The 14,028-nt window shown below is 34.2% G+C and overlaps 1 protein-coding gene across 2 annotated transcripts in view; it reads left to right on the top strand.

Annotated features, from left to right (window-relative positions):
* The window catches only part of LOC121381418 (cysteine-rich and transmembrane domain-containing protein WIH2-like), a 28,125-nt gene extending 14,097 nt beyond the window's left edge, over window positions 1-14,028 (top strand). For both annotated transcript variants that reach the window (XM_041510727.1, XM_041510726.1), the window contains exons 2-4: window positions 4,627-4,793; window positions 9,893-10,021; window positions 12,326-14,028. In XM_041510727.1, coding sequence (XP_041366661.1) covers window positions 4,627-4,793; window positions 9,893-10,021; window positions 12,326-12,502 — 473 coding nt within the window. In that variant the 3' untranslated portion in view covers window positions 12,503-14,028. The remainder of the gene's footprint in view (window positions 1-4,626; window positions 4,794-9,892; window positions 10,022-12,325) is intronic.

The raw sequence follows: 14,028 nt of genomic DNA, 5'->3' as shown, positions 1-14,028 counted from the left end.
CCGAGAAAACGTTTAAAGACTTTTGTAGGTCTTCTGGTGATTCTGCCAAAATCACAGTGTCATCAGCATAAAGTAGCAGGGTAATTATAAACAGTAGGTCAGTATTGTTGTTTTCATACTCTATTCTTATACCATTACATTGTTTCTCTTTTAGTGTATTTTCTAGGTCATTTAAGTATATAGCGAATAATATGGGGGACAGATTTTCGCCCTGACGTACTCCATTTTGACATAGGAAATAAGCCGAATATTCATCATTGTGGCTTATACATGATTTGATACTTTGGTACATATAAACAATTCTAAGAAATTTACCATTTACATCTAAATTTAAATTTTTTGGCCATAAACCTGTTCGCCAGACAGTATCAAATGCTTTCGAGAAATCTATAAAGGCACAGTAAAATTTCTTTTTTCTTTGTTTGATAATTTCACATAGGGCATGCAAAGAAAAAATATGATCATTAGTACTATAACCTTTGCGAAAGCCCGCTTGACTTTCGTTTAGTTGTTCTGTGGATTCGAGGAAGTCATTTATTCTCTTATTCAAAATTGATGTAAATAGCTTTCCAAAACAACTTACTATTGTAATGGGTCTGTAAGATTCGGGATCATTTGGGCTACCTTTCTTTTTATAAATTGGCTTAATAATTCCATTTAGCCAATCATCTGGTAGTATGCCTGTGTTGAAAATAATATTAAATAGTTTTAGTAAGATTGGGGCGAGTTTGCTTTCTCCATATTTAAGGTATTCATTTGAAATTTCATCTGTACCCATCGCTTTATTGTTTCGGAGACATCTAATGGCTTTCCGTACTTCATCAATAGTGATTTCATTATTTAGGATACTGTTTTCAAACGAGATATCTATGTTGATGCTTTCAACACCATTAGGGTCTGTTTCATTTATTTCTTTGAAATATTCAAAGAAATTATCCATTTCTATATCAGTGGGTGTTTTTTTTTCATTTATTGAATTTAATAGTTTCCAAAATTCCTTGGGTTTGTTTGTTTGCATTTTGCGTATTTTTTGTTCGGATGATTTATCATGTTTACGTTTGTAAAATTTTACAGTTTTTCTATATTGCTGGCCCAAACCTATCATCGAGAGACGATCTATATTACATTTACTGTGATTAAATTTAAGTCTAGCTTTGTGAAAATGAAACCTTGCTATTCTACACTCTTTACCAAACCAAATCTTCTTATTAGCTGTAATATGTTTGTTTGTACTTATTTGAGCATAATTTCCTACCGTCTTTTCGGCACTCTTTTTCATAATGTTCCCCAAATCTTTTACTAAACTATTTATTGTTTCTCTGTTTGGTGTATCAGAATTGACGAATAATCTATCTAAATGAGCTGCAAGGTTTCTAATATTTTCATCATCTATATTATTATTATATATATCAGCTGTACATCTATTAATTTTCTTAATTTTACATTTTACATCAGCTTGTTTATCGTCATTAACACTAGTAATTTCCCTACTTTTGGAAAATAACAGATCGATATAAAGTGGGCAGTGGATATCAGAAAGTATTGGATTAAAATCAAATATTTTGAACTCATCTATATGCTTGAGCAGATTTATCGAGGCAATGTTGTAGTCCACAACGGACGAATCTTTACACGTGAATTTCCCAAAAAGCTTATCGTTGCCAATACGGCCATTCACGATAAAAATATCGTTAGATTTACACATGTCTAACAATTGTGAACCAAAGTGGTTAGTTTTAGCGTCTTGGCTAACTCTTTTTAAAGGTATGTTCATATTTGCTAGACGTGTAGTAGCACTGTTCAGATATCCATCCACACTATCATCTAAATCAAGTACATGAGCTATATTACTATCAACAATATAGTCAGGTAAAACACCAGTCCTGGCATTCATATCACCAAGTAGCAATACATAATCTGTTACGTTAACATGTGTTTGGATCTCTTGTCTTACGGAGTAAAATGTGTCAGCATTACAATATTTAGAATTTTCAGGTGGTATATAAATAGCACCAATATGTAAATCATCTTCAAAGTTTGTAAAACTTCTATCAATTTTGCACCAAAGTAAAAAATCTGATTCCATTTCTAGAAAAGCATTAGTACAGTCTACAGTTATCAAGTGGATTGTTTTATTTTTAATGATGAGAAATACGTACACAGTCTTAACCAAAAAGATGAAAAGCATGTAGCAGATATGACCTTAGTCAGTGATGCGTCATATCTGCAAATTGCCTCTAAACGTCTGCTATAAAACGTTTAGATAGTTTTAACGCGTCTTCTGTTCCAAGAATGATATTGGCTTAGTTTTTAAATCGGCATACAATGAGCTAGCTCTGTAATATGTCAGATGTTGTAATATGTCAGATGTTGTAATATGTAGACACCACAAAAGAGGAATATGTGTTGTTCGACAAAACGAGAACATTGACTGTTGGAATGTTAAAGCCGTGCCCTTTGTCAAACAACTTAGTTTGGAGGCTATTGTCGTTTCAATCATTGAAAGGGACATACCCCAGTTTTTAAACACTAAGGCATATTTTCAATCTGATTAAAATTATCTCTACTGGTCTCGCCAGTAGATCTAACAGCATTGCGTGGACTCCCATGTCCAGGTGACATTTCATCTATAAATAACAATTTAAATATCGACCAATTACACTTCGCCTTTTATAACGTTATTTGGGAGCATACAAATTCTAAAAATATTGGTCGAGACTATTTATGCAATAGGCGAACTTATTGTTCTATTTCAACATTGAAAAAACAAGGGGGAAAGTGCAGTAATAAACTCTGTATTGTATACTAGTATAAACATATTTTATGGCTATACCATCACGGTTTTTTTTTGTCTTGAAACTAATTTTATATAAAATTTTATATTGAAATTAGTTTCCGGCATACTTCGTAATTCACCCGAATCATTTCGTATACCCTTGGCATAAACCCGAATGTTTTCAAATTCTTTTCAATCACTGGCATGATTTTGCAAGTAAGGTTTTAATTGGTCGAATGAAAGGTCAACTCGACATGAGCTTTAACGGGCTGCTGTTAGATACACATGTAATAGTGGAGCTAATTTTACTTTTTTACTATTAGAGCCGTTTATGATCACTGAAATCAAACATTACTTATATTTTATTGTTTAGATTATCCATTTCCATACAACCGAAGTGTTTCTGGTCATCATGGTGTTTATAATATCACATAATGCATTTTTCACGTTTTTAAAAACGCACGTGCGTCTGAGAAGTAATGATTATTGAATCGCGTTTTAGTCTATTTTTAAGGGTATTTCAATGTCAAAGACTACTGTATCCAAATTTGTGACACGCTTGTAAATTAACCAAACTTAGTGTCCATTGTTATGGGTTGAAACTAGGGTTTAGGTGAAAAATATGCCTTAGTGTTTAAAAACACAGCGAGCGACCCTCGCCAGCCCCCTCCGCGAAACTAACACGATCTTATGAGCGATGTGTAAACGAATTATGAAATTTCCACTCTAGAGCATAGAGAAGAGACGTGTAGTTTGAACCAAATAGGATATTTACCACTTGAAAAATAGGCGTGACCTGCAATCAATGCATGGCATCAACCACATTGATAATAGGTGTTGTTATTTGTATAGACTGAGAAAATCCTTTACCCCTCACCCAGCCCATATATCTGGAGTTGGAAACAGACTCAGAGAGAGAGAGAGAGAGAGAGAGAGAGAGAGAGAGAGAGAGAGAGAGAGAGAGAGAGAGAGAGAGAGAGAGAGAGAGAGAGAGAGAGAGAGAAGGGTTGGTAGAAAATTAGCTTGTTAAAGTACTAATCAAAATTATACCCAGGTGATTTTTCAGTCTTATATATTGGTTATGGAAATCCCTGGAATAAAAACCATAAAAATGTGTCAGTATTATCATGACCTGTTATGGTATTCAAACAACCAGTAGAAAAATTGACAATAAATGACCTGTTATAGATAGAAATATGTAATATGAAATAGACTATAACACCAAGTTTGATATTGAACACACCTGAGACCAACCCTCTGCTTAACTTAGTACTTGTGATTTCACCTGTCAAGTGTAATCAATATAAACCTGGGTGTTATAGTCTGTTCCAAATTACATATGTTTTGCAGTAAAATTGTAAATAAATCTCATATTTCTATCTATAACAGGTCATTTATTGTCATTTTTTCTACCGGTTGTTTGAATACCATAACAGGTCATGATAATACTGACACATTTTTATGGTTTTTATTCCAGGGATTTTCATAACCAATATATATGACTGAAAAATCGGTATTACTATTAATAACTCATGTCATATTAGTTGCAATACCTGTTAGCTGTATGAACTTTGCATAACGGCGAGAAGTGTGACGGTCTAAACGCTGTTTATTGAAAATCATTTTAAAATGTCTGAAGATATTGGAGACCAAAAGCTGGATAACGCACCTTTAACAATTCTTAATGTATCAAGCAATATCTGTAAGTTTGTGTAATATTCATGGATATATATTTTGTTTTAATGTGACAATCATAGCTTTGTGTAGATGTACTGTATGTATTTAAATATGTGAATGCAAGATCGAATAAAAATGAAAATGAAAATACAAATTCTTGTGACTAATTACAGAACCAATTCCTTCCGATGCTCCGCCCTCTTACGATAACCAAGGAGGAGCGGCAACGAGCAGCTACCCACCTATGGCCTACCCTGCCCAGGGCTACCCTGCCCAAGGCTACGCTGCTCAGAGCTACCCTGCTCAGAATCAGTATGGAATGCAGCAACAAAACGTGGTGGTAAGTTAGCTAGCTGTTGTGTACGCAGATGACCCAGGACTTTAATCTAGTGAGGTTTAATATAACCAGTGCCGTAATTGTTGTTGTCAGCAAGTCAAGTGTCTGCCAAGTCTGCTCGCAATGTTCCTATTCTATGTTCTCCTATCTCTCTGTCTCTGAAGTATATCGGTATTACTATTAATAACTCATGTCATATTAGTTGCAATACCTGTTAGCTGTATGAACTTTGCATAACGGCGAGAAGTGTGACGGTCTAAACGCTGTTTATTGAAAATCATTTTAAAATGTCTGAAGATATTGGAGACCAAAAGCTGGATAACGCACCTTTAACAATTCTTAATGTATCAAGCAATATTTGTAAGTTTGTGTAATATTCATGGATATATATTTTGTTTTAATGTGACAATCATAGCTTTGTGTAGATGTACTGTATGTATTTAAATATGTGAATGCAAGATCGAATAAAAATGAAAATGAAAAAACAAATTCTTGTGACTAATTACAGAACCAATTCCTTCCGATGCTCCGCCCTCTTACGATAACCAAGGAGGAGCGGCAATGAGCAGCTACCCACCTATGGCCTACCCTGCCCAGGGCTACCCTGCCCAAGGCTACGCTGCTCAGAGCTACCCTGCTCAGAATCAGTATGGAATGCAGACAACAAAACGTGGTGGTAAGTTAGCTAGCTTTTGTGTACGCAGATGACCCAGGACTTTAATCTAGTGAGGTTGTAATATAACCAGTGCCGTAGTATTGTTGTTGTCAGCAAGTCAAGTGTCTGCCAAGTCTGCTCGCAATGTTCCTATTCTATGTTCTCCTATCTCTCTGTCTCTGTCTCTATCTGTCTCTGTCTGTCTGTCTGTCTGTCTGTCTCTCTGCTTATCTTTTTCGCTCACTCTCACTCTCTTTTTCTTCTTTCTCTCCCTCCCTTTCCAAAATATATCGATCTCTATATTTCTCTCTCCCTCCACCTCTCATTACCCCCCTCTCTCTTTGCCCCATCCCCTCTCTATATCTCTCTCTCCTATCTCTGTCTGTATGTCTGTCCTATCTCTGTATGTATGTCTGTCTGTCTCTACCTCTCTCTTTCTCTCTTGCTTAAACGTCAAGCCAAGCGTGACATAAAGCTTAGCCCCAAAGAGCAAAAGACGTTATTTTAAGATAATTATTGTTTCAACATTTAATCAGTGATAATGGTGATGAAGAAAATGATGATGGTTGTGATGTTGATTATGATGATGATGGTGGTTGTGATGATGATGGTTGTGATGATGATGCTGATAGTTGTGATGATGCTGCTGATAGTTGTGATGATGATGATGATAATAATAGTTGTGATGACGATGATGATAGTTGTGATGATGATGATGCTGAGTATGTGATGATATAGTTGTGATGATGATAGTTGTGATGATGATGATTATTATAGTTGTGATGATGATGATGATGATGATGATGATAGTTGTAATGACGATGATGATGTTGTGATGATGATGATTTATTATAGTTGTAATGATGATGATGTTGTGATGATGATGATGATTGTTATGTTGTAATGATGATGATGATGATGATAGTTGATGATGATGTTGTATGATATGATGATGTGTTGTGATGATGATTATTATAGTTGTAATGATGATGATGATTGTTGTTGTGATGATAGTTGTAATGATGATGATGATTGTTGTGATGTGATGATAATGATGATGATGATGATTATAGTTGTAATGATGATGATGATGATAGTTGTGATGATGATGATGATGATTGTGATAGTTGTGATGATGATGATGATGATGATGATGATAGTTGTGATGATGATGATGATGATTATAGTTGTAATGATGATGATGATGATGATGATGATAGTTGTGATGAATGATGATAGTTGTAATGATGATGATGATGTTGATGATGATGATGATGATTATTATAGTTGTAATGACGATGATGATGATTGTTGTGATGATGATGATGATGATAGTTGTGTGATGATGATGATGATATTTAGTTGTAATGATGATGATGATGATGATGATATGATTATTATAGTTGTAATGATGATGATGATTGATGATGATGATGATTGTAGTTGTGATGATGATGATGATGATGATAGTAGTTGTGATGATGATGATGATGATGATAGTTGTGATGATGATGATGATAGTTGTGATGACGATGATGATTATTGATGATAGTTGTGATGATGATGATGATGATAGTTGTGATGATGATGATGATTATAGTTGTAATGATGATGATGATGATAGTTGTGATATGATGATGATGATGATGATTGATGATAGTTGTGATGATGATGATGATGATTATTATAGTTGATGATGATGATGATATTATAGTTGTGATGATTATTGATGAATGATTGTTGATGATGAGTTGATGATGATTATTATTATTATAGTTGTAATGATGATGATGATGATTGTTGTGATGATGATGATGATTATAGTTGTAATGATGATGATGATGATAATGATGATGATTATTATAGTTGTAATGATGATGATGATTGTTTGTGATGATGATGATAGTTGTGATGATGATGATGATTATGATGTTGCTGATAGTTGTGATGATGATGATGATGATTGTGATGATGATGATGATGTTGTAATGACTGATAGTTGTGATGATGATGATGCTGATAGTTGTGATGATGATGATGATGATGATGATGATGATGATGATGATGATGATAATTGTGATGATGATGATGATAGTTGTGATGATGATGATGATGATTGATTGATGATAGATGATATGATAGTTGTGATGATGATGATGATGATGATGATGATAGTTGTGATGATGATTATTATTATTATAGTTGTAATGACGATGATGATGATGATAGTTGTGATGATGATGATGATGATTATTATAGTTGTAATGACGATGATGATGATGATAGTTGTGATGATGATGATTATTATTATAGTTGTAATTACGATGATGATGATGTGTTGTGATGATGATGATGATAGTTGTGATGACGATGATGATTGTTGTGATGATGATGATGATAGTTGTGATGACGATGATGATAGTTGTGATGATGATGATGATAGTTGTGATGATGATGATGATAGTTGTGATGACGATGAGATATGTTGTGATGACGATGATGATATTGTATATGATGATGATGATGATGATGATGTGTGATGATGATGATGATGATGATGATAGTTGTGATGACGATGAAGATAGTTGTGATGACGATGATGATTGTTGTGATGATGATGATGATAGTTGTGATGACGATGATGATAGTTGTGATGATAGTTGTGATGACGATGATGATAGTTGTGATGATGATGATTATTATAGTTGTAATGACGATGATGATGATTGTGATAATGATGATGATGATTGTTGTGATACTGATGATGATACTTGTGATGATGATGATAAATATTATAGTTGTAATGATGATGATGATGATTGTGGTGATAATGATGATTATTATAGATGTAATGACGATGATGATGATGATAGTTGTGATGATGATTATTATTATAGTTGTAATGATGAAGATGATGATAGTAGTTGTTATGATGATTATTATTATTATAGTTGTAATGATGATTATGATTGTTTTTGTGATTATGATGTAATGATGATGATGATGATGATGATGTGATGATGATGATGATTATTATTATTATAGTTGTAGTGATGATGATTATTATTATAGTTGTAATGATGATGATTATTATTATAGTTGTAATGATGCTGATGATGATTGTTGTGATCATGATGATTATTATAGTTGTAATGATGCTGATGATGATTGTTGTGATCATGATGATTATTATAGTTGTAATGATGATGATGATGATGATGATGATTATAGTAGTTGTAATGATGATGATGATTATAGTAGTTGTGATGATGATGATTATTATAGTTGTAATGATGATGATGATTGTTGTGATTGATGATTATTATAGTTGTAATGATGATGATGATGATGTTTATAGTGTTGTATGATGATGATTATTATAGTTGTACTGATGATGATGATTATAGTTGTATGATGCTGATGTAAGTGTGATGATGATGATTATGATGATGATATTATTATAGTTGTAATGATGCTGATGCTGATTGTTGTGATCATGATGATTATTATAGTTGTAATGATGATGATTATGATGATAGTTGTGATGATGATGATTATTATAGTTGTAATGATGATGATGATGATAGTTGTGATGATGATGATGATTATTATAGTTGTAGTGATGATGATGATGATGCTGATGATGATTGTTGTGATCATGATGATTATTATTATAGTTGTAATGATGCTGATGATGATTGTTGTGATCATGATGATTATTATAGTTGTAATGATGATGATGATGATAGTTGTGATAATGATGATGATTATTATAGTTGTAATTACGATGATGATGATTGTTGTGATGACGATGCTGATAGTTGTGATGATGATTGTTGTGATGACGATGCTGATAGTTGTGATGATGATGCTGATAGTTGTGTTGATGATTGATGATGATAATATTGATGATGCTGCTGATAGTTGTGATGACGATGATGATAGTTGTGATGACAGTTGTGATGATGATGATGATGATGATGATGATGATGATGATGATAGTTGTGATGACGATGATGATAGTTGTGATGATGATTATTATTATTATAGTTGTAATGACGATGATGATGATTGTGATAATGATGATGATGATTATAGTTGTGATGATGATGATGATTATTGTGATACTGATGATGATGATGATGATAGTTGTTATGATGATGATGGTGGTGGTGATAGTTGTGATGATGATGATGATGATAATAATGATAGTTGTGATGATGATGATGATGATGATGATGATGATGATGATGATAGTGATGATGATGATGATGATGATAGTTGTTATGATGATGATGATGGTGGTGATAGTTGTGATGATGATGATGATAATAATGATAGTTGTGATGATGATGATGATGATAATGATGATGATGATGATGATGATGACTGTGACGATGAAAATAATAACATGACTATTCGTATCTTGTAACATGTTCTCTTGCAGGTCACACAACCCTATCCTAACACGATGATGGTAAATGGTCCCGTCCCCGACTACATGGGACTCGCCTTATTTGCGACAATCTGTTGCTGCTGGCCGCTGGGAATTGTCGCCATTCTACGGGCACAAGAAGTTAGTATATTCAAAATTATTTTATATTTAGAATAATCACTATTTGCCCATTTAAAACGATATATACTATGTGATCACGTTGGATCAGGTCAGATCTATTAACCAAGACCAAGGTGAGATTGGAAGTAAGATCAGTTTTCAGTTTCTTTTCTGAGGTCAGGTCAGGTCAGGTCATGTCAGGTCAGATCAGGGCCCAATTTCACAAAACATTGTCATCCTAGCTTTGCACGTACTATTTTAGTACAACAAATATAGTTAAAGGTAGACGTATGTCATTTTCTTTTGTCCTTAAAATACTTTATCTTCTGTAATGATGTAATTTTCTGCGTGAAATAGATGCCGAACGCGTGTAAATGTATGGCCGATATAACTGCTAGTCGCAGACGTAAATTTTCGATGTTTTGTAAAATAGGCCGCTGATGCGACTGGTAGAAATAGTGTGCATTAAATATCGCTGAATATGCATAGCAGTCCCAAAGTCTTGCCCTTTTAACAAATGCACGCAGTGTGCCAAAATAAAGGGAAGCGACTGATAAGGCAATATGCCTATTATTATTTACAATGCAATTTTTAAAGGCACATTCCTGAGTTTTCTGCAATTTTTAAGATGTTATCGACTAATAGAGATTTTTTAACGATTGTAATTACATATGAAATAAAATATTAGTGGCTGTATATTAAACGTGTTTCTGATGTTCTAATATTTGTACTAGGTTAAATTTCATTTTAGTGCCTATAATATATTGTTTTCGTACGTACGAAATTATTTGAAGACACAATCCAATTTGAGCTTCTTACAAATACCAAGACGACCAGAAACACATTGAATATTCAGACACTGATATTCTAATTTTTAAAAATATATTTAAGTTTAATCGTAGAAATATTAATTTTTTTTGGAAACATCTTACAATGCAGCAAACTGAGGAATGTCCCTTTAAACAAAGTTATGCGAGTGGATGTCGAGTTAAAACGCAATGCTTTTACATATGCGTTTTAATATTATTCATTGTAGAGTTAAATTCAAACACTTTGGTATCTTTTTAATACTAACGGACTGTAAAGATCACCAGCTTGATAAACTTCGAAGCTAAAGGAAGTAACAGACTAATGCATGTGGTAACGAACTGTAAAGATCAGCAGCAAGATAAACTTCTAAGCTAAAGGAAGTAACAGACTGATGCATGTAGTAATGAACTGTAAAGATCACCAACTTAATAAACCGCGAAGCTAAAGGACATGACAGACTGCTGCGTGTAGTGACGAAGTGTAAAGATCACCAGCTTGATAAACCGCGAAGCTAAAGGACATGACAGACTGCTGCGTGTAGCACGAACTGTAAAGATTACCAGCTTGATAAACTTCGAAGGTAGAGGACGTGACAGACTGATGCATGTAGTAAGGAACTATAAAGATCACCAGCTTGATAAACCGCGAAGCTAAAGGAAGTAACAGACTGATGCATGTGGTAACGAACTGTAAAGAATACCAGCTTGATAAACCTCGAAGCTAAAGAACACAACAGACTACTGCGTGTAGTAACGAACTGTAAAGATCACCAGCTTGATAGACCGCGAAGCTACTGGACGTGACAGACTGCTGCCTGTAGTAACGAACTGTAAAGATCACCAGCTTGATAAACCGCGAAGCTACAGGATGTGACAGACTTCTGCGTGTAGTAACGAACTGTAAAGATCACCAGCTTGATATACTTCGAAGGTAAAGGACGTGACAGACTGCTGCGTGTAGTAACGAAGTGTTGCCTGTACTTGGCCACCGCTCAACAAAAAAAAAAAAAAAATCTTATACACCTTATTTTGGCAGCAAACTCGCAAAATCACCTGATAAACGTTTGACAGATCACTCACAGGTCAGGACGTACCCCAGTGGTAACGAAGAGCAGTCGGTCTAGGATCGATCCACGTCGATGGGCCCATTGAGCTATTTATTTTTCTACACAGTGCACCACGACTGGTATATCAAAGGCCGTGGTATGTGCTATCCTCCTATCCATGGGATGGTGCATATAAAATACCTTTGCTACCAATGAAAAAAGAAATGTAACGGGTTTGACTATATGTCAAAAATACCTAAATGTTTGAAATCCAATAGCCAATGATAAATAAATCAATGTTCTCTAGCGGTGTCGTTAAACAAAACAAACTTTCCTTCACTGGCGATGTCAGAGGCGAATCCCCGGGTGGACGTGTACTGATATGTGGACACGCAAATAGCGTTTGGATTTTAATTTGCATGCAATTTTTTTCTGTATAGTTAATTTGTTTCACTTCTTTTTTTTCCCAGGCAAGACGGGCGGCAGAGAGAGGTGACCCGATGAACGGACACCAGCTGGCTGGTTCGTCCAAACGTCTGTCCATCATCGCCATCGCCTGTGGAGTTCTATTTCTCATCCCAGCGATAGGCGTACTCATCTGGTACTTTACCGCAGTATACAGCGTGTGTTACGGATCCTACTGTTGATAAACAATCACAATATACAGCATGTTACGGCCATTAATGTTGATAAACAGTCACAATATACAACATGTTACGGCCATTAATGTTGATAAACAATCATAATATACTGCTTGTTACAGCTACAACTGTTGATAAACAATAACAATATACTGCATGTTACGGCCAATACTGTTGATTAACAATCACAATATACTGTATGTTGCGGCTACTACTGTTGATTAACAATCACAATATACTGCATGTTACGGCTACTACTATTGATAAACAATCACAATATACTGTATGTTACGGCTACTACTATTGATATACAATCACAACATACTGTATGTTACGGCTACTACTGTTGATAAACAATCACTATATACTGTATGTTGCAGCTACTACTATTGATAAACAATTACTTTATACTGAATGTTACGGCTACTACTGTTGATAAACAATCACTATATACTGTATGCTTCGGCTACTACTATTGATAAACAATCACAATATACTGTATGTTACGGCCATTACTGTTGATAAACAATCACAATATACTGTATGTTACGACTACTACTGTTGATAAACAATCACAATATACTGTATGCTTCGGCTACTACTGTTGATTGACAGTCACAATATACTGTATGCTTCGGCTACTACTGTTGATTAACAATCACAATATACTGTATGTTGCGGCTACTACTGTTGATTAACAATCACTATATACTGTATGTTACGGCTACTACTATTGATAAACAATCACTATATACTGTATGTTGCGGCTACTACTATTGATAAACAATTACTTTATACTGAATGTTACGGCTATTACTGTTGATTAACAATCACTATATACTGTATGCTTCGGCTACTACTATTGACAAATAATCACAGTATACTGTATGTTACGGCCATTACTGTTGATAAACAATCACAATATACTGTATGTTACGACTACTACTATTGATAAACAATCACAATATACTGTATGTTACGGCCATTACTGTTGATAAACAATCACAATATACTGTATGTTACGGCTACTAGTATTGATAAACAATCACTTTATACTGTATGTTACGGCTACTACTATTGATAAACAATCACTATCTACTGTATGTTGCAGCTACTACTATTGATAAACATCACTTTATACTGTATGTTACGACTACTACTGTTGATAAACAATCACAATATACTGTATGCTGCGGCTACTACTATTGATAAACAATCACAATATACTGTATGTTACGGCTACTACTATTGATAAACAATCACAATATACTGTATGTTACGGCTACTACTGTTGATTAACAATCACAATATACTGTATGTTACGGCTACTACTATTGATAAACAATCACAATATACTGTATGTTACGGCTACTACTGTTGATTATCAATCACAATATACTGCATGTTACGGCTACTAATGATGATAAACAGAGACTATATGCCGTGTTGTTACTTGTTGTAGCACTTAGTCCAGTTTAGGATATACATGTTGTTCTAAAATTATAAGAAATTATTACAAAATTTGACATTCA

This window comes from Gigantopelta aegis, chromosome 9 (assembly GCF_016097555.1).
Source record: "Gigantopelta aegis isolate Gae_Host chromosome 9, Gae_host_genome, whole genome shotgun sequence".
Classification (NCBI taxonomy): domain Eukaryota; kingdom Metazoa; phylum Mollusca; class Gastropoda; order Neomphalida; family Peltospiridae; genus Gigantopelta; species Gigantopelta aegis.
This window is presented reverse-complemented; position numbering and strand designations above follow the sequence as displayed.